General features: G+C 37.8%; 2 protein-coding genes across 3 annotated transcripts in view; one reads left to right on the forward strand and one right to left on the reverse strand.

Annotated features, from left to right (window-relative positions):
- The window catches only part of Gycalpha99B (guanylate cyclase 1 soluble subunit alpha 2), a 1063824-nt gene that overhangs the window by 143581 nt on the left and 892374 nt on the right, over positions 1–27869 (forward strand). The window contains exon 4 of the mRNA XM_067098553.1: positions 5059–5139. The gene's annotated coding sequence lies outside the window, so the exon portion shown is untranslated. The remainder of the gene's footprint in view (positions 1–5058; positions 5140–27869) is intronic.
- Positions 1–27869, reverse strand: part of Gycbeta100B (guanylate cyclase soluble subunit beta-1-like) — a 527150-nt gene that overhangs the window by 64903 nt on the left and 434378 nt on the right. For both annotated transcript variants that reach the window (XM_067098555.1, XM_067098556.1), the window contains exon 7: positions 20823–20977. In XM_067098555.1, coding sequence (XP_066954656.1) covers positions 20823–20977 — 155 coding nt within the window. The remainder of the gene's footprint in view (positions 1–20822; positions 20978–27869) is intronic.

The raw sequence follows: 27869 nt of genomic DNA on the forward strand, positions 1-27869 counted from the left end.
GTAGAAGTGAAAGCATGAAAAGATGTCAAGTATATTTGGCTTAATATCCTCCAAAATTGTGAGTGAATAAAAAGAACATATTATGATTCTCCGTCCCGAGAAACTGATACAGAGGAACTATCAAGTTATGATTTTCATGGAATAACTGAGGATTGCAAAAGACGAGGTAATGGTCGTATTAACATTGGCAGAAAGTCATAAGGGATTCAGAAATACAATGCAGGTAGAGCAGAAATTTTCATTAGAATTCGAGATAAGTGTTCGTTAAACTTTTTTTTTTTTTTTTAGTCAACTTACTGTTCCGTGATCACTGAGAAAAAAGAATATTGGTCTTTTTCTAAACCCAGAGGATTATTTCTAAAGGAATTCAGAAGCCCATTGCACTGTAAAGACATTAACGTGGAACAGAACACCAATTCAGGAACTAGAAATTTATTTAATATCGACCGCAGCTTAGACGATAAACTTTCCATTTGTCTCTTCAGATCTCTCACTGTAACTTGTATTCACATTTTTATTTGAAAAATGAGGATAGTGCTAACTTTATCCTCGTCGTGCCTATGCTTAAATTTGTTGGTATAAAAGTTCCCTTTTATGATGTATTTTAACCAGAAATTTGTTATTATCATTCTCTGCCTTACTTCAATTCTTCAACTATATACAGTGTCAAAGTTATTGATTGGCTAACTTGTGGACCTTTCCTGTTAGTTTTCTACAATCGGACTGTTACTTTCCCTTAAAGGTTTAAGGTGCTCATAGGTGGCAGAGGCAAGGCAGGCCATTGCTCTGGCACACAATATCATAGAGACCGAACATGCACACATGTGATTAGCGTCCAAGCCCCCTCTTCACTCAAGCTAGGACCAGGGAGAACCAAGTTGTGTCTGCTGATGAGACAGCAATTAGAGCTATGGGCTCCACTAAAAGTCCAGCTCTAGCTACTGGGACGATAAGGTCATGTTTTGGCAATGAAATCTATCATCCCATGAGTGGGGCTTGAACTCAGGGCCACTACACTGTGAAGCGCGGACAAAACCAGCAGAGCTACACCTAACTACTACTTAAGTTACGCATGCACTTTTCTGATCTTCAAATGAAAACTTCCCAGATTTTATCCTTAGTTTGATCACTTCTGCTCAAAGGAGATCCAGTCAAAGAATGAAACCCATCAGTTATCCCAAGCACTATCTGGTTTAAGTAATTATTATTTTAGTTCATGCAGAATAGATTATATATTTACCATAAATAAAACTTTTAACACATACCACGAGAAACACTAGATTCCGCTTGCCTGATGCTGGATACTAATTTCGGTCGTTTGTAAACACTCTGAAAAATATGTATAAATCTATCTTTGTTCCTCATTTGCTTGTTTCGTAGCTAACTTATTTAACAGTGATTCCATTGTCCCCACAGTCCCATAGTCTGATCTCCTTTAATCTGGTGATCGTCTTAATGTATCCTGTTGGGTAAGAGCAGAGTTCAAATTGCTAAATGGAAAGAGAAAAAAATTAGATGTCATAAGAACGGTTCCTTCATACCAACTGGTAAAGCTTTCTGTTGATGTTTTCTGTCAGCGTTTGAAATATTTTACTCTCATGTGTTTCATGCTCTTCTTCCTTTCCCTCTGCTGCAAGGTAGCATCCCTCTTCCTCATTTCTTTTGGCGCTTCGTCAGCCATGGCGACACTAAATTCTGGCTTTGTAGCACCTGCTAAACCCATTCCGGAGGAAACAAGTGACCCTTGGATGGCGAATTTCGGTATCTGATTATCTCTCTTGGTCTCTTCTGGTTTACGTTGGAAACTTTTCCAGTTCTCATTTTCCTGATTTTCGCAATCTTCTACCCTTCAACAAACCAGTAACCTTCTATTTTTCGATCTCCACCCTTTCTCGCGCTTCCATTAGACCCGGGTGTCATAGAGACATTAGGTCGTGTGTACTGTCGGCCTGTGCATTAAAAATTCTTGTTTCACCTAATTTCTTTCGAAAATGGAATTTGTCTCAGGAAAGTGGCCCATATAAAAGAACGAAAGTCAGAATACTGCTCCCGCTGTTAATATATGGAAATATAACACATATATATATATATATATATATATATATATATATATATATATATATATATATATATATATATATATATATTATATATATATATATTATATATATATATTATATATATATGTGTGTTTTTGTTTGTGTAAAAGTGTGTTTTATGAGGTTATAAAACAAGCTTCGATGTCGTTTCAAAAACTGGTATTGGTAGTAAATATTAAGCCAAGATTTAATTTTTTTGTGAGTGGCGGTTGGAGGATTTTTTATCTTTTTAATTTTATGGCATCTGGCGTGAGAGTAATTTTGTACTAAGATAAGGTGAAAGAAAGAAAGAAGTGTGTAAGAAGCAAACACAAAAGGGGCCGGTGTATTATAGCTAAAAAAGCTGATTTCAAGCTCTACCACATAATATGTGAATGGACATATTATGTCCATTCACCCAAGAAGGACCACAAACATCATTTCTACGGAAAGAAACTCTATGCAAATACATTAACTCTAACTAAGACGTCCTACCTTCCTACTGCTTGTCCTTTTTTTATTTGAAGCCTTCAAATTCATCCTTACGACAAAACTTATTCAAATTAGAATCGAGCCTGTTCTCCAGTTCTGTTAAGGAAAGAAATAATCGGCAAGCTAAGGAGAGAAAATTCATTAATTCAGGATATCATTTCCTTTCTCGTTATGTCTTCATCGCCCCATTTGTATAAATTGGCTTCCTGGCCATCAGGTAATAAGTTTATGATAGGGTTAATTAAAAATGGAATTGACTAATAAATTCATAGTTACAATAGAACCAGCTGTCATTGTAGTTTCCGGGTGTGAAAATGTTTGCTAGAAAGAATCCACTCCCCTCTTCCATGGAGTTTGATGATGGCTTTTTAAGAGTGCCAAGGAAAATAAGAACAGCAAAAACTTATTTCAGTTGGCCTATGTTGGGGAAATATAGTCAAGTCCTAATTACCTAATGGAGATAATTTCATTGGCTCTTGATTAGTTCGGTTTCAGAGTTCATTCGCGTGATGGCTGTGATGAAATTACTCCACACCACCTTGCACTGAGTCACTTTTCATTATGTACCTTCATACAACAATCCAATGAAGCTCTTGGGTAAAAACGAAGCCCATCTCATTACAGTTACTAAACAGAACGCACTTTGGCTACACCCAAGCTCGCAGGGAGAGATATTTATATATTAGAAATATTTTTTGTTCGTGGAGCAAATTCCACAAATATACGATCATGCAAAAGTTGAATTCCTGAAATGATAACAAGACTAATAGAGATATCTATTTTGATAAATGATGGAAGATGTCACTTTAGAGGCTGTGCAATTTCTTTTGGACTGGTTCATTTTTCATTGGATACTTTTCCACCGATGATTAACAACATAGCATAAAATATAACACACAGCATTGACCAAGACCATATATTAGGAATATGTAACGATGTAAAAACGGAGGAGTATGTCTTTAGGGAAAATGTTGACCTGTACATTTACAGTACACGTTCGGATGCCGCCTTGTAGTAGCGTAAATGTCTCCATCCATTATTCGAAACATACCGAGTTTCCTGGTGGTCATATTTCTTATATTTGGCCTCGATATTTCCTTTTTAGTTTTCTATAAAAGAATAATATTGAGATGGCTTTGCCTGTCCCTCCGCCCTTTTTCTGTCCGCCCTCAGATCTTAAAAACTACTAAGGCTAGAGGGCTGCAAATTGGTATGTTGTTCATCCACCCTCCAATCATCAGATATACCAAATTACAGCCCACTAGCCACCTTTTAGTCGTACTACGAATAATCCTAAGTCGTCATTGTTAACGACGGACAAAAGAAACATGTTCTGTGAAGACAGGTGCCACAGAGTCATCTTTAAAAGTAGTGATGGAAAGTGGTGGAAATTTCCAGTGCAAATGGCCATACAGACGGGTAAAAAGTATTAGCAGCGGAGAGAAAAGAGCCCTCCACTCACTCTCGACCGAGAGTGTCAGTATGAAACTCTCTTGACGTAAATGGATCAACTTCATGTGTCATTAGGCTGGTAACATAGAACAATTTTGTTTTGCAAACCTAAATTCTATTATGTTTTCTTCCAAAATATTCTTTTAACAAGCTTTTTATGTTCTGCTCAATTATTAACATGCTTTTTTTCACTAACATGAACGAATATTGCAGTTTGTCACTTGAGTTACCTGCGATTTCATGTACACATATTTTAGTGCTGTTAGTAGAGTTTTCAGAAACTTTTTTCATTCTATTCTTGCTCTTAAATGTCATGTTAACACTACAATTTTTATGGAAACAGAGAATATCTTTAGTTATTATCGAATGGTAATACAAGTAAGGTATTGTGGTCTATGTTTCGCTGTATATGTCATGATAAAAAATCTTTTTATCGCTCCAAGTGCATTATTATTATTATTATTATTATTATTATTATTATTATTATTATTATTATTATTATTATTATTATTATTTCAGTAGGTTAAACCTATTCGCATGGAACAAGCACGTAAGTACCATTGACTAGAAATAAGTTTCCAAAGAAGCCGCATATTATATTGGAATATGATAAGGCACGATTTAACTATAAGCATTGTGCAGAAGTGAGGGTTGCTTTAAAAAGGCAGTTTTATTTGAAATAATTTAATAGAAATTAATACTTAATTACTAGGACATAAACTGTTTTTAACTTCAAAATTACTGTTTTACCACTTTAAATATAAGGAGCCTGTGGATTCAAGTTGAACCATTCCTTACCCTTCTATTTAATCATTGTCACTGGATAGCGAAAACGTTAAGAATCATGTGACATACAAAACATGTGATATAACGCTGCAAATGTATTAAATGTTCTTAATTATATTGTCTATCTTAACATCTTTCGTGAATACAATCAAGCAAACAAGTTATTTTTATGATATTTAATGACTGTTTCTGTTAATAAATATTTGTTTCTCTCTTTATATATATGGCACTCATTTAGACTAAATTCTAGGAGTCCTGGACGAGCTGTAATGAAGACGGACGTGGATACTAGACGAAAAAGATGAGACCTTCTCTACTGAGGCTGAATCAGGTAAGGATCTTGTCGCACCTGTCCAAGTCAAAGAAAATTTAGAGCATTGCCATGTCTGTCGGTTCTTGTCCTCGACCGTCCCCTGGATTTACCCTGGGCATTATTGTTATATCTTTTCCTATCCTATTTCCTGTGTTCTTCTTGTTCTTATTTGTTCCTAGGAATGTTGGTGATTGGCATTAAACCTAAATATACACCAAGAAATGGGCAATATCTAAAGAAGACATATTTGTAATTCAATGAGACTTTTCATAAATATATATATATATGTGTGTGTGTGTGTGTGTGTGTGTGTGTACGCATACGCACGCAGATGCACACACACATATACTGTATATATATATATATATATATATATATATATATATATATATGTACATATGCGTGTGTGTGTGTGAGTGTGTTTGTTTGTTTGTTTGTGCGTAATTATATCCACAAACTACGCAACTAATATGACTTAATATAGATCATTATACTTTTGGGGATAACTTACATCCAGCTGGTCCTTTGCTTAAGATAAACTGAAGCATTCGACTTGAAAATTCGGCTATAAGGAGATTTAAGTTCACGTCGATTTTGCTGTACGTATTCTTGTCGAATTCAGGTTCTGTGCTTAGAATCAGTATCAAATTTTCTCAGTCATGACGGATGATTGGTATGTTTGAAACACTGTTCATTACAAATTTATGTCACTTACACACACGTGACTTTTTCACTACAACTTTTGGGCTACAAACATCAATTAATATCGAGTTCACTATGCCTTGGGAATAACTTAAGCCCAAGAGGAATTGTAGTTAATAAGTGCATCTGCCCTAACTAAGATTCGAACCTAACTTTTGGTTAAATACAGTGATAAACGGCCATCAAGAGAGGCTTACCTAGCTTAATATCGTGAATATAAGAAAAGTCAGGCTTGCGTAAGAGGCGAAATCTCATAATTAACCAAGCGTTACAGAATTACCAATCAACTATTGTGGTGGAAATGGGTTGATACTGATTCTGATTTTGATAGGAATATGCACAGCAGAGTCGATATCAGCTTATATCCCTCTTGATAGACAACCTTGTAGTATATCACTGTATCTTAATTTAAGGCCCTAATACGAATCCCAGCGCCAGGACAGATGCACTTATCAGTTACAATTCGACGAGGGTGTAGCTATTTCCTAGGTATAATTAAATTCATATATACTGATATTGTGACTTAAAATTTGTGTATAAAAAAGTCACGTGTGATGGGAGAAATTCTCCAAAGATTGGAAGGGCAAAAGTCTACATTTGAAGTTCAGTGCTCACAGATAATGTTGCCATTCAGAAAAATCAAGATGAAAGTGCCCATTACTGTTTATATACATATATATGTATCACATAAAGATATACTTCATTCACTGGTCTAATTGCTCTTACATTCTCCATATTGCTAGTCTATTCAAACTTTTTTTGTAACTGGAATACTTTTACTGTTGCAGATCTTAAATGTATGCATTGAATATATACTGCGTTCATATCTATATATGTTCCAGTTCCTTAATGGATGACACATCTCTAAAGCATCGAACATATTTTCTCTCTTTTGTAAGCTGATCAGATTAGGGATGTGGTTTCCACCCTCAAATTTAAATTAAAAACTCAATCTCCGGAATCTTATTTCTGAGCTTACTATATTAGGGCTCTGGCTTTAAGATATGCAATTTGATCAAAGTCTGTGGTCCACGCTGAGGCTATTAAGACCGATCAAAGCTTCCTCTCAAGTTAAAATTGGAATCGATGTAATCGGGTAAGGGTGGAGCCATAGGAAATAGGTAATCTTCAAGAAAATTAGAGCTAAGTAAAGAAACATCACATCTGACTCCCGAACATACACTGGTCCTGCCCGCAGAAAAGAGGTTAGGGAAGAATCTCAGCTTGGTATGAATACTCTTAATATCATTTACTTGTAATCGTTCTTCGATCGGAATGACATCTTTCTTTGGTTCTGGTCTTTCGAAGAAAACATCATTCGAAACAACTGTATGGATTATAACGATTCTCTATGCATTTGTAAAACAGGGATAACCGTTTTGCATCCGGCAAAGAACAAATATTTCATGACGTTTTGCGCAATACGGCTATCTCTCCAGTATGTGCTTCATGTAATAATGCATTCCCTAGTCTATTGTTTCGTTCCTTAGATTTTCCATTCTACGAATTTCTAAAAGGAAATGATTGCAACGTAGAGTAACTGTGCTGTTTTTCCATGAATGCGTACACAGTTATGATTCATACTGCTCTGTGAAAGAGGAAGGAAGGTCAAAATTATGCAATTTCTCTTGGAGACAAATTTATATATATTGTCACTTACAATAAGGACCAATTGTTAAACTTGAAGCTCTCAGGGGGTTTCCTTCATTTTCGACATTTTTACAAACTATGAAGTAACAATATTATAATTTTAACTGAAATTTGATATGGATAACGGGCATCAATACCAGAACGTAACTGTACAGTACAGACATATCTGCTGCATAGAATTTTCAGCTTTACTATTTCCTCTTCTTCTTGGTTATGATTTCCAATCTTGGAGCTCAAATGTCCAAAGTGAAAATAGGAAATATTATATTCTCCTTAAATGGGTGGTATTGGATCTCAAATCTGCGAAAATGGGAAGAGCTGATTTTGATTTATACATACTTATAGCTGCCAGAATAAGATAGTACTATTTCCGAAGTGAACCCACCCTCAAAACGGCACTCCTTCGAAGTGAACCCCCCCCCTCACATCGGTACTCTTTCCGAAGTGAACCAACCCTCACCACGGTATTCTCTCGGAAGTGAACCAACCCTCACCACAGTACTCTTTCCGAAGTGAACCCACCCTCACCTCTTCGGAACCAACCCTCACCACGGTACTCTTTCGGAAGTGAACCAACCCTCACAACGGTACTCTTTCCGAAGTGAACCAACCCTCGCCACGGTACTCTTTCCGAAGTGAACCCCCCTCACCACGGTACTCTTTCCGAAGTGAACCCATCCTCACTTCTTTGGAACCAACCCTCACCACAGTACTCTTTCGGAAGTGAACCAACCCTCACAACAGGACTATTTCTGAAGTGAACCAACCCTCACCACGGTACTCTTTCGGAAGTGAACCAACCCTCACAACAGGACTATTTCTGAAGTGAACCAACCCTCACCACGGTACTCTTTCGGAAGTGAACCCACCCCCACAGCAGTACGCTTCGGAAGTGAACCCACCCTCACTGCAGTACTCCTTCAGAAGTGAACCCACCCTCACCACGGTACTCTTTCGGAAGTGAATCCACCTTCACTGCGGTACTCTTTCAGAAGTGAATCCAACTTCACCACGGTACTCTTTTGGAAGTGAACCCACCTCACCGCAGTACTCTTTCGGAAGTGAACCCACCCTCACCGCAGTACTCTTTCGGAAGTGAACCCACCCTCACCACGGTCCTCTTTCGGAAGTGAACCCACCCTCACCAAGGTCCTCTTTCAGAAATGAACCCACCCTCACTGCATTACTCTTTCGGAAGTGAACCCACCTTCACAGCGGTACTCTTTCGGAAGTGAACCCACCCTCACCATGGTACTCTTTCGGAAGTGAACCCACCCTCACGACGGTACTCTTTCGGAAGTGAACCTACCTTCACCACGGTACTCTTTCAGAAGTGAACCCACCCACCCTCACCGCGGTACTCTTTCGGAAGTGATCCCACACTTACCGCGGTACTCTCTTGGAAGTGATCCCACACTTACCGCGGTACTCTCTCGGAAGTGATCCCACACTTACCGCGGTACTCTCTCGGAAGTGAACCCACCCTCACCGCGGTAGGCCTAGTCTCTCGGAAGTGAACCCACCCTCACTGCGGTACTCTTTCATAAGTGAACCTACCTTCACTGCAGTACTCTTTTGGAAGTGAACCCACCCTCACCGCAGTACTCTTTTGGAAGTGAACCCACCCTCACCGCAGTACTCTTTCGGAAGTGAACCCACCCTCACTGCAGTACTCTTTCGGAAGTGAACCCACACATCTCTGTACTCTCTCGGAAGTGAACCAACCCTCACTGCGGTACTCTTTCGGAAGTGGACCCATCCTCACCGAGGTACACCCACACCATGGTACTCTTTCGGAAGTGAACCCACCCTCACCGCGGTACTCTTTCGGAAGTGAACCCATCCTCACCGCAGTACTCTTTCGGAAGTGAACCCACCCTCACCGCGGTACTTTTTCGGAAGTGAACCCACCCTCACCACGGTATTCTTTCGGAAGTGAACCCACCATCACCACGGAAATATACCGATATGTTTTTTATGGCCAAATGGTACAGTGCTGAAATTAGATTGCCGTGAGACCAGGTCAAGACCAGGCATTGCATTAGAAAGTTTTATTAAAATACTTCTTTTGGGACGTCAGGTCCCAAGATCAGAGAACTTATCGAAAAATCAAGCAAGAATTACATGCAACAGTTTTCTTTGATGTGCTTTTTTTTCACCTAATTATAAAAGAGCAGTTATTAGTATTCACCTCTGATTTTGGATTGTAAAACATGCATGGGAAGCTGATGAAATTTGTCTGTAATTCAAAATCTGTATCAAATCCAATTCCTAATCTGAATTTTTCTTCTAAAGGTAACTGAAGGGTTTAGATGGCCTCTTAGCTAGCTTCAGCATCTACCAGCTAATAAAAGATGCTTCTACAGAATTTATGTTAGAAATTTTTCAATTAAATTGATAACCTTAATGTCATTTATTTGAATGAAGCTTTAGAAGGTTTTTGCTTCTGCTTCAAGATCATGTGCTTCGCACGAAGAAATGCGTTGGAAGGGTGAATATTCTATTACCATGTTCTAAAATTGCTCTTTCATTTACAACTAGTACACCAATTATTGATTGAAGGGTCAGAATTTTAGCATAATATTTATCATTCCTTTTTCTAACGAAGAATATGACTTTCTGAGATGAAAACGCTACCGTAAACAAAAGGCATTTCAGTGTCTGGCCAGAGCGTCGATTTATTAGAATTCGTAAACACAAGGCAATTTTTCAGTGATGACAGTTTCGAAAGCAAACAAATCCCAGTGATGGATTATCAGACCGGACAACAGATCGTGAAGAATTGCCGTTTGGAGCGACTTTTTGTACCCCGTCGCTCGTGATTTCTCCGGCTACATTTCAACAAGAATGACTCCACATGCCTTACTGTATATGGGAATAAATGTAAGAGAGCTTCTCGTTGCATATTCATAAATTATTTATCTACTCTAACAAAGTTGACAGTGGATTTATGAAGATTCTGCAAAAGACCCAAAATATATCGCCGTTAACGTTATTGAAATGGAGTGAAATACATTCAAACACATGGTTGTCGCTTGTCAAGAAGTATCCATCGTGATATTCTATTGCTCATTTCCTCTGAAGAATTAACATTCATCTCATGAGCAGGTGAAACGCCTAGCAACGCAGTTTAGAAATACTATTGGAACTCACGTGCTTTACTATTTCTCAATGGCGTATATACATACAGTCTTCCAGATCAGTAGGAAGTACGTAGAACTTTAAAAGAAAATAAAAAAGTTGCAAAGAAAATTCAAACATTCATTTTAATGCATATAGCAGCAGTGACTGCTACATAACATCTAGAAGACCAAATGAATATCAATGCTCCAGGGATATGTTGCTGGCTTAAACTCAGTGTTGTGTATAAGTTTTGTAAAGGATCATTGCCTACACAGGATGACCAAAGTGCACCAATTTATTGTCAAGATCTTGCCCTCTTTCGATACAATATGCTGACAGAAAAATGCTCACAGTAAAAATACTGGGAGTGACCCGAACCACATACGCAAAGATTAGACTTACAACCATTTGGTAGCCAGGGTGCTCTGTGATGCCCGTCGACCTTGACTGCTAAACTAAGGTTTTTAGTGGGGAGTGGGATGGACAGGGCTACCTCCGACCCCGCCAGATAAGACAGAAAAATGGAATACTTGTGAGTCATGAAATGAGCTTCCACATTAAGTGGGCAGTTTTGCAGTTATATACATGTTTGAGTCTATAATGTTCCATGACATATGAGATGGATATGGCGATAAATCACAGAAATAGGAGTAGTTTTAAAATTCGACAAAAATGAAATGATCGTTGTTTTGAAGACATGTGCAACCGCTTTGAACCATTACTAACATGTGTTTTCGGTTGTTTTCACGAAAGGTGGTTGTAAAAAGAAAGGGTGCTCATATGCCGTTACAAGAAGGAAAAAAGGGATGATAAATATTATCAAGGGTATACCTTGTACTAAAGGAATGTCACCCAATACAGGGATATAAATATATATACACAGTCAAACTGATGTGACTATAAACATTAGTATACAAAAAAAAAAATAGTAAAGCACAAAGGGTGAATACATATGATCTTAGATGAAGATGATATTTGAGTAAACATTGGTGAAAAGTGTGAAAATGTTTTGAAAAAGAAACAAAAAAGGTTTTTTTTATGCAGATAGTATTAATGTAAAATGGAGGGACCATAAGATATACCTAGAAATAAAAAAAATTAAATATGGTGTGTAGATAAACTTTGACATATACAATAGCAAAGGATTGCGATGAACAAAAAATATGAGTGCAACAGTTCAAAGGGGAAACTGTATGCAATTGTTCAGAAATAATAAAGCAAATTGTTTTCCCAGAACGTTTAATCTTCAGTGTACAGTATATATGTATCACTTGCATTGTTCAATGCATATATATTTTCACTGTTTGGGTGTTGGCCACACTAGTCACTTTTTGTTATGTAGTTGTCGTAATATCAATGAAAAAATATAAACGCAAATTTTACCGTGAATGGTTTCACTAGAGTCATTTTAATTCTTTAATTAATTAAATAGGTATCTATGAAATTTTCACATTTTTTTATTGTCAGCTCCACTAGCCACTCTTTAATGTATGTTTGCTGTAGACAACTGTTGGACTTGCTGCCCAAACCTTGAGAAGTTTGGCTGGTTTGAACATGTCCACCAGTACCCACTCCCTGTTGCTATGTATGAGTAGTTTAAAGAATTTGATTTTCCTCTTGATGAGTGGAATGGGCCTCTGTACGGCAGGTTTAAGGAAGGCTTGTTGGCATCATTTCTAATGAATTCAATAATGAATAATGACGTATACTTTGTTTGTAAGGGATAGCTTTTAGAGGTCTGTATGTTGGGATGTATGGCCAAACTCTGTCATCAACTTTCTGCAGTCTTTTCAATTCTTCATCTGGGTGATTGGTGCCGATGGCAAAGAAAAATTCCCTTGGTACTCAGATGGGTCGCCAAGATAATGCGTTGATTTCTTTTTTAAGAGCCTTACATAGATCGTGAATCACCTAGGACAGTTGGGCTTTCTAATCATAGCTGTTGCACCTTGTGATGAGCATTGCTCCGAGGATTGGTGGATTGTTGGGTTGTATGATGTTTGTTTTATGGTTGACCACAGGAATTTGGCTAAAGTGGTCCACATTTTGGTGATGAAAGCTAGCCATCTATTTGAGGTTATGTTGTTGGATTTACTGAAACATCTGACCCAACTGTCAAAAAGTGCCTTTATAGAGACACTTGCTGTTGCTGCCATCATTTGGATTGACTGTGGCCATTATGTGGTTCTTTCTGTAGCTGTTAGGGTATACCTAAGCCGATTGGAGTTGGGTAGGGATTCCACTACTTCTGTGTGGATATGACTGAACATCATCTGAAAGGAGAAACTTTCCCAGTGCCAGACTCTGTGTGACATATTTTGCTTATTTGGCACCTGATACAGTGTTTTGCCCACTTTTGTATGTGTCTTTAACTCTGTGTCATCTGAATTTTCCTGTTACCAGTTTGGCAGTTGTTCTGCTAGATAGATATGCAAAATATTTTCTTTTGTCGGTGGCCTATGCTGATGCTGCAGAGGATTGCTCTCCTTGTTGCACTGAAGCGTTTGTCTTTCTATTTCAAATTTGTATGGAGGTGTGATTGTTGTGTTTCGAGATTTTGTCATTGGAAACTCGGAATTTCCTAGTATTTTATTTCCAATGCCTGCCACAGAATTTCTTTTTACTTGAAATATGTTCTATTGTGTACCTGAACTCAACGATTGGTGACGACTGGCACTGTTGATGGGTAGAGTATGCATCTTTTTTTTTTTTTTTTGTTAGGGCGTGCAGGAGAGATTGGTAATCTGTCAGGACAATAAAAGGTATACCCCTGAGTAGGTGTCAGAAGTGTCTGATTGCTAGCTGTATGGTGAGAAGTTAGTTTTATATATAATGCACTGTTTTTCTGCTGCCTTTAACTATTGACTGAAGAAACTGAGGGGTATAATGGAACTTTTGACGTTTTGCTTTAGGTGTTGTGAGAATTTGGAGTACAACAAGTTGTCTTCCTTTTCAGGAGGCCAACCTTGGACATACTTTCAGTGTTGTACAGGGTTGCTTGGATGTTGGGTGGCAGATGGCACACCAGATCTTCCTGGCAATGTCGACTTTCTTTGGTTTGTTACTTGCATAGAGTTCTGGTATTTTAAAAAAGGATTCGAGCACATTACAGGATGCACTTATTGATTTGTCCCCTACTGGTATGTTAAAGAGACTGAGGGTTCATCTGGTTTTGGTGGCCAAGGAAAAATGTACAGGTATTTCCTTGAGGACATAGACTAGTTTTTTCGTTGAGCTTAAGCCATTTTGGAGGCTGAGTTGTATTTCCACCCAGCAGCACCACACAGATAGCTCAGTCATTGAGAAGGGGGTCAAACTTAGATTAACTGTGGTCACATTCATGCTTTTGCCTGATGGCATCTCAGGTATGCTGCAACCTTTAGCCACCAGGGGCTCAATGCAAGACCCAGCTTTCTCTATCAAATGGAGGACAACCAAAAGCTTCAAAGGATAATGAGCTAGACTATGTGCCATATTTATTTTGGTAGATGCTGGTTATTGTTAAATAGGACATGGCTGCCAACTATGTTGTCTACTAGGAATTTCCAAGGGGTCACCAATGTAAAGGGTCCACCCATACGGAGGATGCCAAGAATACATTGGTTCACTAGTGAGATCTGATCTGCTTTTGATACAGCATGTGGACAGAAATGCGCTTGCAGTAACATTGGCAAGGGTGCTTTGAAACATGTGATTCAGGTGATTTCAGTGGCGAAGGTGCTCCCTTTATGGCTTCCGGCTATGGCATATATATATATATATATATATATATATATATATATATATATATATATATATATATTATATATATATATATATATATATTATATATATTATATATATATATATTATATATATATATATATATATATATATATATATATATATATATATATATATATATATATATATATACATACACACCTGATGGTATTGTTTCATAAATAGCTAATATTTTCTAATTACATATTATAATTGTAGTTCATTCGAGTTGACATACTTTATTTTCTTCTACTCTGCGAAAGAAGAATGAGTCTTTAGTGCTCCGGTGATAAAATCTTATACTTGTATAGGAACGATTTACTTCCTTGGCTTGAGAGATGAATCAGTTTAAACACTACCACTTGTATTCAGTTAAAAGAGCAAATCTCCTTTATTCAAATAATTAACTCGCACAGTCCGTCATTTGATGTCGCGCCTTTGTCCTTTCAAGAAGCCTTAGAAAAGTGCACGTTGTTACTGGAGACATTATCTCACTTATCGGTAGGAATGAGGGACTATGGCTTCTCTTAGCGGATCAGAAAACTTACTTTGATCCGATTGTACGTTATTTTCTCTTTCCGTTATTGTATATTATTATTATTTTTTTTTTTTTTATAGATTTTCACCCACTTATCTGGAGCTGACTTGAGCTTCATGTGGGAAAAGAAAAAACGAGAATATGGACGAAAGCTAATGGCTTTGCCGCAGTTGTTATCAATATATATATCTTTTTTTTTTATTAATCACTTTTTACTTTGTATCGTTTTTTTTTCACAATGTTTTCACATTTTCAACAATGTGCTCCTCTAAATATCAGTTTCATCTTGGTCCTTTAGCAGTTTTTTTGTTTTTGTTTACGAATGTTTGTACGTTCTTCACTTAGATAACAGTTTGTAGTATAAGGTATACCATGATAATGTATATATTATCTTGTGTTGCACTCCTGTGTTATTGCTATCATCCTTCGCGACCTAGTACCATATCATCACCGAGGTCACAAAGATTAGTCATGATGTGAAACGGTCGCACACTTCATTGTCAAAAGAACAATGATTTCCTTCCTGTTTAATTTTAAGGCTAAGCGTATTTCCGCGGAACAGTCACGTATTTACTTTTTAGTACTATTATTATTTCCCATCTGTCCTGGAACATTATGGATTTAAACGTATAAGTATAGATCAGGAAAACGAAAATGAATTGCACTTAAGGGCAGTCAAAATGCATTGTTACTGTGAATAACATAATAACGAGTAAAATATCTATGCGTTGTTGAAGGATAGCGAAGCAGAGGTCAAAGAAAACGTCCCTAGTATTAAGAACCCAATACGGTCTCTGTCAGGAGCAGAGAGGAGATTTGAGGTGTGAGCCATTTTTACAAGTTATGAGGAGCATGTCTAGGGATTTTATTTCTTGCATCTCCTCGATTCCGGTTACAATTAGCACTTGGGATTAAGGACAAAGTTTCTGTACCTTTAAGCAGATTATTCGCTTTACCCATTCACATAAACATTCAAATACTACAGATCAGTTTTTAAAAGCGGGACACACATAAACCAGGTGTTAATCTCAAATAAAACTCAGATACTGAAGGGAAAACCAAAAAGATGAGAAATAAGAATATCCTACCGCAGAATGCAACACGTGATATTATTGTCATTGTCCCATTACAGCCAAAAGTAAAATAAAAAGAAAGTTGGGCATAAGATAGAGGTTATTGTAAGGCTGTGGAGTAAGCTTACTCTCATTTCAAAATGGTTACTATTAGCGTATTGAGATGCTAATCAGGAGGGTAATAAATATATCCAAAGCAGACTATCTCCAAATACCCTACTTGAGTTGGTTCTAGAGTTTCATTAGATTTCTCTTTATTCTCACTATATGTTACTCAAGCAAAAAAGTCATCTGAATTAGGTAAAGCGAGATGAGTATTTTGGAAATTAGATTTTAGCCAAACGAGCAACTTTAGGATAATTGTCCTCATTTATCACAGACTATTCTCAACATTGTTCCAGAAGCATTTGCAACTAATTGTTTACAACGATTTTGCAGTTTTCAAAACCATAACTGAAGAAGTGCAGATAATCAGTGAGAATTAGATTCACACAGGAATGTCCAGCAGTGTGCTGGAAAATTAACACTGAGACGTGGGTAACATGATGGAAACCTTTGGTATTGGATGTGTTTTGGGATGCTATAGAAAGCAGGAAATTTCACGAAAGGTATGATGAATGCAAAGTAAAGCATACTGGGTACCTTAATCTAAATAGTGAAGTTATACAGGCAGATTGTGGCAGTTATGTGGTAGAAAGCAAGGATTTATGATGGGAAACTAAGAATCACAACAGACAAGTAAATAATGCGACGAAGTTTCTTCGGCGCAATCAAGTTTTCTGTACAGCGAATAATTCTGTATGAAACTCTCAGCAACGGCCCATGAAACTCTCAGCCACAGCCCATGAAACTTTCAGCCACGGCCTGATGATGGCCTGTGTTTTTGGCACCTATAGCGGTGCCAGACGAACGATCATAAAGTAAAATAGAAACTACTGAGGCTAGAGGGCTGCAATTTGGTATGTTTGGTGATTTGAGGGTGGATAATCAACATACCAATTTGCAGCCCTCTAGTCTCAGTAGTTTTTAAGATCTGAGGGCGGACAGAAAAATAGCCATCTCAATAGTTTTCTTTTACAGAAAACTAAAACAACAGCTAGTACGGAGCAGATACATAGCTGATATCGATGAATGTCATGTAAACTGAATTTACGGTAAAGAAAAGGGCTACTACGCAGAAATGTTATGTCGCCTTTGGTGTTTGCTCTTCTTATGGAATTTTCAGTGAAAAAAGTGGTTTAAGTGGAGGAGAGGATTTAGATTGGAGTAATCTTAGAAACTTGACAGACTTAGAATACACAAATGATGCTGATTTAATAAGTAAAACTTCGCAAGATTTACGAAGTTTACTTGATTGAATGCACCATAAATCTCGAGAGATAAGTTATCGTTTAATATGAATCTAAGAATAAAATAGATAATCTGAGAATAAATAGTGATAAGATAATGATGAATGGACGATGAAGGATGCTTGAACGTGATAGAGTGAGTTCTGTGGCTCCTGTGGCCACCAAAAGAATGGGAAGACACAGACCTCCTCGGATGAGTGTTATGATCTGGGGAGCTATTGGTGAGATTGTGGAAGCAAAAGTCGAGTATACCTTAGTTTAACCAGACCACTGAACTGATTAACAGCTCTCCTAGGGCTGGCCTGAAGGATTAGACTTATTTTACTTGGCTAAGAACCAATTGGTTACCTAGCAACGGGACCTATAGCTTATTGTGGAATCCGAACCACATTGTAGCGAGAAATGAATTTCTATCACCAGAAATAAATTCCTCTAATTCTTCATTGGCCGGCCAGAGATTCGAACTCGGGCCCTGCAGAGTGCTACCCGAGAACGGTACCGACCAGTCCAACGAAGAATCTAATTGTGGAAGCGAAAGCGCAGGGAAGACGTGGGCGGCATAATTTTACAAAGGGCTTTTTCTGATTTCAGTGTTTTCAACAGTAATAACCTACTTGGCTAAGAATGTCAAGGTGGCCGGATGCCAGTTTTTTTTTTGTGCTTAACACGTAAGAGATATAGAAGTTTGGCTTTAATATAAAAAATACCAGCTCATTAATGTTCCAGATCCAAGAACCAAGAACTCCGGCAACAGGCCATATTTCCAAGGGGGGTATGAGGGTGCAAACATGTCTAATGCAGTTGCACTAGAGAGGTATCCATCAATATTCTTGTTGAGCACTTGAGCCCTGATAATGATATGAAAGTGCATGATCAAAATTTTGGTCTTTGACGACAAGAAGCGAGTAAACCATAAAGTCTGTTCAGTTTGACAAGAAAGAAACAGAAATTTAAAGAAAAGGATAGGAATATTCTTGGTCAATAGTGAAAATCATGTTTTTAATTCGGGAAAATAATTAACATTGGAGATATTCAAGGCTCATAAGTTATTCCAAAAGGTAAATTGAACACGAACTCTTCAGCTTGTAAAGGTTTTGTACCTAGAACCTATTATTGCATAGGGGAACATTTTGCCGATCAAATAACGTTTACACAAATAACTGTTAATTCTACTGCATTTATTTCAATAATATTGTTGAAAAAAAAAAAAAAAAATACATCTGTGATCTCTTACAGATATTCCAGTAACTGTGAGTGGAGATTCCTCACTGGTCCCAGGTATGTCATTACCACTCCCACCAAGGGACACCGACAAACCAGAGTATTTTTGGAAATGGTGGTTGAAGTATTTTCGATTTTACAATAACACGTTATTGTTACTTCTTTCTATTTTTTATATGAAATTTTTTCATAAAGACAGGTTGATCAATCTCTTCGTTGTATGGTTTCTGATGAAATAGACGAACAATAGATGCATTCAGTACGCTATTTTTTGTTACAATCGTGTACGCGCTGATACGTACATACACCCTATTCACACACACACACACACACACACACACACACACACACACACACACACACACACACACGGTCACACATTCCGGCCAATGCAAGTGCTATTGCAAAAGCCAGCGTGGAATGATTGGTAGGGGGTAAGAGGAGAAGAGAGAATTATTGGGTCCGGGCGAGTGAATATCGAATTACAATCGTCATGGTAGGTAAGACACTCGGTCTGAATGATTTTTCCTCTTTTTTATGTATTTATTATTTTTGTGGGGGCGGATGGGGAAGGCGCCGCCCACCCAGCACGCATCCTAAAGAAGGATACCAAATGAGGAATGCCATCACATTGTGCTGAATATAACATGCATCATTCAAGTATCGATGCACAAGAATATACACACACACACACACACACACACACACACACACACACACACATATATATATATATATATATATGTGTGTGTGTGTGTGTGTGTGTATGCATGTATGTATATGTGTGTGTGTATACTTAGTCGTGGTCTCACTTTACTACAGTGCATGTGTTCGAATCCCACTAATGAAGGAAGAGGTTCTTCATTTTTTCACTTATAATTTCAGTGCTTGTAGCGATTAGCATAGCCAAAAAATCGGGTGGGACTCAAGACATTAGGCGGTTATTCTATCCGTATGGTCTGTAGCTGAAGTATACTAGTGCGGTTCATAAAAAGTACATAAAACCAAAAACTTTCACGCACACATATATATATATATATATATATATATATATATATATATATATATATATATATATATATATAATCTGAGACCTTAGCTACAAATGTCGTTTTTTAATATCAACCACAGAATAAACACCGAAGGGGAATTTATTGGTGATAAGCAGCCTGTCACCAGGTGAACTCAAACCACCAAATGGTTGGGGTGCGACGACTGCCTAGCATACCAGAAAGTTTTACCCAGCTTCCCAAACTGGCAGTGACCCGTTTTGAAACGAGGAAATTATTATGAAAATGTCCACGCTCAATCAACGTTGCTTAACTGTGCTGATCAGTAGGCCAACGAAATGGCTACTGTGCTGTCACAAAGTAAGTGCATAAGTTGTTTGGGAATCCAATCTCCTGTGTATTGCGCACCATTTCCGATAATCGGATCAGCATTTGTTTTCCTTCTTTATTTTTCATTCTGATTATTTTTGTCTTGTTTATCTTGAGTACCTTGTCATCATATTAATTATTTACATTGAGGAAGAAATTCAAATAGTAGAACTTAACCTCATAAACACGAAGAAGTGACATCTAACTGCGCTTTATTGAGATTTAAAGAAGTGAGTTGAAGTTCTTTAAGTACTGAAAATGAAAACTTATTCCTAGGATATGACTCACCCCAATACGAACATAGTTAAGAATAAATAGTTTTCGGCAACGATTATAATTCAGAAAGCAAATCTCGTGATTGACGACATCATTGAAAACGATGTCCAAAACTACTCTACATACAGAAGCAGAGGGACCAGACAGTAGTATAAAACCATGAAAAGCTACATATAACTAAGTTTGGAAATAACGATGCAAAAATGTCAAATCTTCCTACGCTGATGAAAATTTCATCATTGAGGCAATTTTATAAATGTGATAAAACAAACCACAAAATTTTTTCACTATTTTTTTTAGACATGTTATTTTCATAAGAATACTCTTTACCCGATCTTTATGTCTTCGTGCTGCGAAGTTATTTACTCAATTGTTTGAGTCTGAGAGATCTTTATCTTTAAATAAAATAAAATTACAATTTCCTCTGGTTGAAGGACAGACATCAGAATCAAATAGCTCTCTTGTTATAAGTTTACCTTCATACTTATAGATAATACAATTTATAGAATTGCCTCGAGGTGCAATCAAGGTGAGTAAAATCGTTCATTTTTTTGGTGACATTGAGTCAATACACAAAATGTAGTACTGATTAGGGAAAAGACGAAAAGGAGAGAGAAAAATTACTCACAACATCGAAAAGTGCGTCAAGCGATGCTCCCGGCTTATACACTGCTGGCAAAACCCGGGAAATGGAATCTCCAGCTTGGTGGAAGTGCAGCTCTCGATCAAACATCAGGTGGAATGGACAGACCTGACAGAATGTTCTAGGACTTATCTTGGGCTCTGCAAGAATGAATAAAACAATGAATTAGTAGATACCGAGTAATTATAGTAAACTTTAGTAAATTAGAGTATGTCGTAGTTAACCTTCTTTTACAACTTTTTATTAAACTCACTCGAGTGTCTCGCATTTCATGGCCTTGGCATTTTTCCCTTGAAGTGGACTGGGGTCATCTTCAAAGCGATTTCGCCGTCGGTTTCAAGTGACGTCACTTGGATATTCATATTTCCCCATTTCCTGAAGGCCATCGTTATCAATCTTGGCGTCATCATCAGCGCTAGGCACTTCTACTACAACTGACGATAATAAGATGCAGATATAAGACGATGCAAAGCATTTTTACCGCATATTCATAATCCACAAATAACGCACCAAAGCTCGCCTTTTTTGGGGGGGCCCTCGTCGTTCCACTAGCAGCGTAGATATTCTAGTTTTCTTTTAATTTTGAGCTTTAGGTTATTCTGTATGTAAGTGGCATTTGGATATCCGAATCAATTTTCATAAAGGCTACAAACTTATTCCTCAAACAATGTGATTGCCTGCTCCCTCCACAAATGAGTTCAGATGTAATCTTTGCGTTCTTTTGTAACTTTTAATACAAAGAAAAATCTATATAAATCTTTATGCTCTTAACTGTTAACCTTCCTAGATAGCTTATTCAAATACATTGAAGACATTAACTCGGAGAAATCTCAAAAAAAGCATCGGGATGTACAAAAGAGCAGATAAAGTTAATAACAGAAATATGCAATATCCACACATTGTCGTGGTTTTGATCACAGAATGAATTTTAATTATTGCAAACTTTTCTCGAAAAAAAAAAACAAAGAAAAATAGATAAACAAAGTAAAGCGCCGTTTATAGAGAAACCGAGCTCTCCAGATTAGTCGGGAAGTTAATAATCCAGATTTATTACTTGGAATGAGGGAAAACCAAATACTTGACTATTTTGTTCCCCGCTCAATACTAACGCATTTCACTGAGCAACATAACCGCATTTCACTGGGCAACATAACCGCATTTCATTGGGCAACATAACCGCAGCAAACCAGATCGGTCGTCAAGTTGTCAGATGACCAAGCAAGAACCTACTATAAATAATCTGTCCGTGTAGAAATGTTGATTCAGTTACATTCATTGTGACGATGAGGGCAGTATTCCTTGTAAGGCTTAAGGATTTTAAATGTATCTCTAACAGCGTATCAAGATTTACGCTAAAACAAGTAAAGAATGCACCGAAGTTTCTTCGGCGCAATCGAGCTTTCTGTACAGCACATAATGCTGTATAAAACACTCACCCACTGCCCATGAAAATCTTAGCCGCGGCCCAAGAAACTTTCAGCGATGGCCCGGTGGTGGCATGTGTTGTTGGCACCTATAACGGTGCCAGACATACGATCATAAAATAAAATAAAAAACACTGAGGCTAGAGGGCTGCAATTTGTTTTGTTTGATGATTGGAGGGTGGTTGATTGACGTACCAATTTGCAGCCCTCTATTATTTTATTTTCGTCAGCAGGTAGATGGAATATTAAATTTCCAAAGGACATGGAAAGATATTCTGCTTTGCTCTTTACTTCACTGTTACGTTTCGACGCGCGCACAGGATTTCATTTACTGAGAGAATGTATGAAATTAAAAGCTGGACAGGTATTTATAGCAGGCAGGCTGGAGTGATGTCTTGGCGAGCTGAATTTTCATTGGTCAGTTTCTGCTCGGGGATCTACGTTGTAAAACCTATAGGCATTCAGACCTTGTTGGTTGTGTTAATCGTGGAAGAGGGCGGGCACCTGTTGGTGTATCCCCCACTGGCATTACTGATGTAATGGTTCACTCCAGTGCCAGGTGTTTGTTTGTATTTTTCTCTCTCTCTCTCACTGGCGCTTGGAACCGTTTGATTATTTTGACTCTCCCTGTGCTGTTTTTGGCGTCCGGCAATTTCCTCTGTTTCTTGTCGTGCTGCTGCCTACCGTCGTACCTGGAATGGGGGTTTGCTCCGGTGGTGGAATGGCTGTACGTTGTTGTCCTCTCTCTCTCTCTCTCTCTCTCTCTCTCTCTCTCTCTCTCTCTCTCTCTCTCTCTCTCTCTCTCTCTCTCTCCGGTATTTGGCTCTACTGTTTTCTGATACTTCTCCTAATGATTGTTGGAAGAAATTCCGCTTCTGTAACAGTATTTCTGCAGGATTTTTTCCCATGTTATGCAAAGCTGCAAGAAACCAGAGACGTTGGCAGTCCGATACTATGTCTGTAATTTTTACAGCAATATTTACTCCGTCCCTTTACGGTCTTCTCTGGTGTTTGTGGTTGTAATGAATGACTATGTTACCTTCTTTTAGATGGCATGAGAGAGATTTTGATCATGTGGTGGTTGTCATCCCAATATATGAGTGGTAGCATCCATCCACCAGGTATGCAAATCGTAGATGACAATACTTTTTTTTCAAATCTCTATCTAGGTGGGCCATTTTATTCTTTAGGATAAGGTGGCTTGTTCTCATATTTTTATAATAAATTATTACCTGGGCTCTCTCACCTTCTATTTTTTAAGTGACATTTTTTTCTACCTTTTTTATGGCCTTTTCATCCTCAAGGTGTTTTCGGTGCATATAGTACTGGAAAGAAACTGTTATTGCACCAATTTTTTTTCTTCATTGGCTGGGTTTTCATTGCTATGCCAGTTGTTTATCGTGATTCTTGTTTGTTGCTTGACCATTTTGCTAGAAAACCCGTTATTTATGAGTGTCTGTGCCGACGTCTTGATTTCCTTGGTGGTGTCACTCCAAGTGGAACAGTGTGTAAGTGCTCAATGGGCAAAATCATTCATCACAGATTTCTTGCATCTGTCCGGGCACTCACTCGATCCACTGAGACAGAGGGCTCGATATATTGGTTTTCTGTAAACCTTAGTGGTAAACCCTGTCGGGGTCTGTTGCATGCACACGTCTAGGAAAGGAGGGATACCGTCGGCTCTACGTTCACATATAAAATGAAGGACAGACACTCTTTGAACATCCCCGGGGAGGCCCTGAAAGCCCTTCTCAAGTAATGTAACAAGAAGGTCCCCTTCATCACACATAGAGACGATTTATACTGTTAGATAGACGGTGTGACAATGGGATCCTCATTAGGAGTGCTGTTTGCTAACTTTTGTATGGGAAACGTTGAGGAGAGGTTCTTCAGTAAGATCCCATGCCCCCTTCAATACCACTGTTACATCGACTACACCTTTGTTAGAATCAAAACTTAAGAGGACCTAGAAACCCTAAGAAGAACCTTCGAAGAGTGTTCTGTCTTTCACTTTACACGTGAACGTAGAGCCGACGGTACTCTCCCTTTCCTGGATGTGCATGTGCAACAGACCCTGACAGGGTATGCCACTTTGGTTTACAGAAAATCAGCGAATCCGGGACTTTGCTTCAGTGGATCAAGCGAGTACCCGTACAGATACAAGAGATCCGTGGATACTTTTATCCGTCGTGCATTTATGCACTGTTTCACTTGAAGGGACACAAACAAGATCGAGATGTTGGCACAGACACTTATAAATTACGGTTTCTCAAACAAAATGGTTGAACAACAAACAAGAATCACGATAAACAAGTGACACATCAATGAAAACTCCACCAACGAGGAAGATGGAAATGGTGCAATGAAAGTTTATTTCCAGAACCACATGCACCAAAATTCCTGAATGAGAAAAATGCCATAAGAATCACATGGTGCCCTTAGAGGCAGACATGAAGAAAAGTAGTGTCATCTATAAGTACGTATGTCTGGTGGACGGAAACCACCACTCATACATCGGGATGACAACTACTATGCCATCAAACTGTCTCTTTCACGTAACCCACAAGAAGGTGCCATTATTCATTCACTGTAACAACGAACGTCAGTGGATACCAGAAAGGGAGGAGTTGATTAAGGCTGTAAAAATTAGTGACACAGCACCAGACTACCAACGCCTCCGCTTTCTCGAAGCCTTACATATTTTTGGCAAAACTCCCATCAGAAACACTGTTAAGGAAACTAAATTTCTCCCGACGATATATAATTAGAATAAACGTCAGAAATCAGCCAGCACCAGACACCATTGAGGGGGAGAGAGAGAGAGAGAGAGAGACGATATACGGCTATCCCACCACCAGAACAAATCCCCATTCCCTAATACCAGTGGGAAACTCCAGCAGAAACCCCCCCCCCCAGGATCCCCGACCAACTCAACCAAGAAGGCAGAAACAGACCAATGGAAACTTGATCCACCACAGTAAATAATTGCCTACCTTTGTGTTTCATTCTTTCTCTCTGTCGATGACACTTGCGTGAGCGTCGAAACGTAAGAGTAAAATAAACAACAAAAGCAGAATATTTTTCCATGTGCTTTGGAAATTAATTATAACGTATACCTGCAGATGGGAAGAATATTACAGTATAATAAGAATAGAGAAGACTCTCTACAAGCTAAATGCCGTTGAAACAGCAGTTGTTTTTAATGTTAATAATAATAATAATAATAATAATAATAATAATAATAATAATAATAATAATAATAATAAACCAGGCCGCCTGCGATAAGTACTGGCTCACTTTTATATTTCATTCATTCTTTCATTCATTGTCTCTGTCAATGAGCACCAGCATACGGGTCGGAATGTAGAAGTAGGGTAAACAACAAAAGCGGAGTATATACTGTATATTTTCATTTCCTTTGGAAATTGATTATATCATCTACCTACGGACGAGAAGAATAGAGAAGGCTAAATGCCATTGAAACAGCGATTGTTTTCAATAAAACGACCCTGAAAGAGTGACTCCTTCATTGATGATAATAATCGTCATTAAACCACTTCTTTGTTTTATTTTTTTATGGCAAACGAAGAGATTATTCGACTCGCATTTGCTGCTAAATTAGCGAAACTCTCTTTAGTGGATTAAAAAATGTCATTCAGAATTTACTAAACTATTTATCTAATTGTAAAAGAATCTGTCGCTCGCTGAACGTTTTATTTTTATTTCCACCCAGGGCTTTCACTATTACTAGATCTTAAGTTAAAGTGTTTTACAGGTTTTGAAAAATACCATATTGACACGATAATTTTGAGATAATCTGGTGATAGGTTGAATTGTTCTTTTCAAAACCTCCTCAGTATTGTATATTACTAATGGGAACCATTAATAGTTAGGAAGGAGAATGAAATGAATTCAGAAGGCGTCACGTTTCCTGAATTTCGATAATTTAAGTTAAGCAAACCAGTGCCCTTGAATGATTGAAAAAAAGAGAGATAAGAGTTATTGGAACAGGATTTTACACCCACGCTCTTAAGATTTAGAGTCCGCCTCACATGACAAGAGGAACAAACACGATACTGCATATGCGGAAGAAAATAGTAAAGACATTACATCTCACCACTGTAGGTGAATATCCAAAACTCTCCTGAGGACACCTCCTTCATTTTCTGGATGTGACTCTTACCACAAGAGGAGTCTCATTAGGGAACGACTGCGTAACTCGAGAGGAAAGATCGTCTTGCCTTTTCTGCTATATTCATCTTCAGAGATTGCAGTGGTCCGTGAGCTCCTCAAATTAGAATGCACGGTTTGAGCATTTTGACAGGAAAAAGTCGCATACAACTGATGACATTTCTGGAACTATTTAACAGTAGTACGAAATTTACATCTGACAGCCAGGGGAAAAAGATGTTTGCAAATGCCTTTATTATTTCTTTTGTGAGGTAAACACGTATGTTAATACATACATTGAAAAGAAGAGAAAACAAGGGGACGTTATCTTTCATAAATACTAAAAGTACATTTTATTCAGCAGAGCAATATTACAGTTTCCAGAACTTTGACGACTGCAGAAATACAGGCGCTGATTTGAAGAATGATCATAGATTTATATTTCATGACGCAAGAAAATTTTTCACAAAAAACAAAATCACAGGCAAAGCAGCATCATTAAGAAGTGCTTGGCACATCAGACTTCTTACCGCAAAGAAAAGTGGTCTCTCCTGTCATCTTTCTTTATATTGTTATTGAATTCCATTTCACTGGTTCCTCATCACTCACTTTATTATTTTCCCCGTTTGTTCATTATCTCACTGACAAAAGATCATTGAATTAAGAAACAATTATGAATATTCATTTGTCCTTATCGAATTGCAGGAAATGGTTGCATATCTTAAGCCATGTCAATGGAAGACAAACTCTTTTGTAAATTATACAATGAAGGGGTAATTCATTATTATGCTAGTCTCTCGTTACTCAATTTCCGTTCATACGTACTACATCATTTGTTTCAAGTTGTTCGTTTGTTTCTTTATTTCAGTCTGCATCAAACTGAAGCACTTATTTTTTCTGCTTATCTTGCATATGTCGGTATTGAAATCCGTTTAATTTGCATTTTACTTACTTTTAGTTATCGAAAAGTTTTCCCTTCGACAATTCGACAAGCCCCTCAGCGATGAATCCGAGAAAGGACAATCACTGTAAACGTTTCATATTCCCACATTTAACGTGGGGTGGGGGGGTTGAGGCGCCAGACGCCCTAAGCAACACCGACTTTCGTCACGTACTGGGGCTCAGGCTTGATTACCTTCATCTCCCAAGAAGGTCTCTTGTCCGATGCAAATATTATCATTACGTTGATATCTTTATGATGAGGCTCGTCCGTATGACATTAAAAATCAATAATAACATCATTCTGAAAGTTTTTTTTTTCATGGGTGCCATAGTCGATTTTTTTATGAGTAATTTGACAGCAAAATCCTGTTAAGCAGAGTTTGTAAAGGGCTGATCGAAAGATAAGGACGAAATTTTTCAATTTTAATATTATTCAAATCTTGATGAAACATCTGTTATAAGTCCCATTGAATGGATCCCATTTATTCTATCCTTA

The sequence above is a fragment of the Macrobrachium rosenbergii genome, chromosome 55 (assembly GCF_040412425.1).
Source record: "Macrobrachium rosenbergii isolate ZJJX-2024 chromosome 55, ASM4041242v1, whole genome shotgun sequence".
NCBI lineage: Eukaryota > Metazoa > Arthropoda > Malacostraca > Decapoda > Palaemonidae > Macrobrachium > Macrobrachium rosenbergii.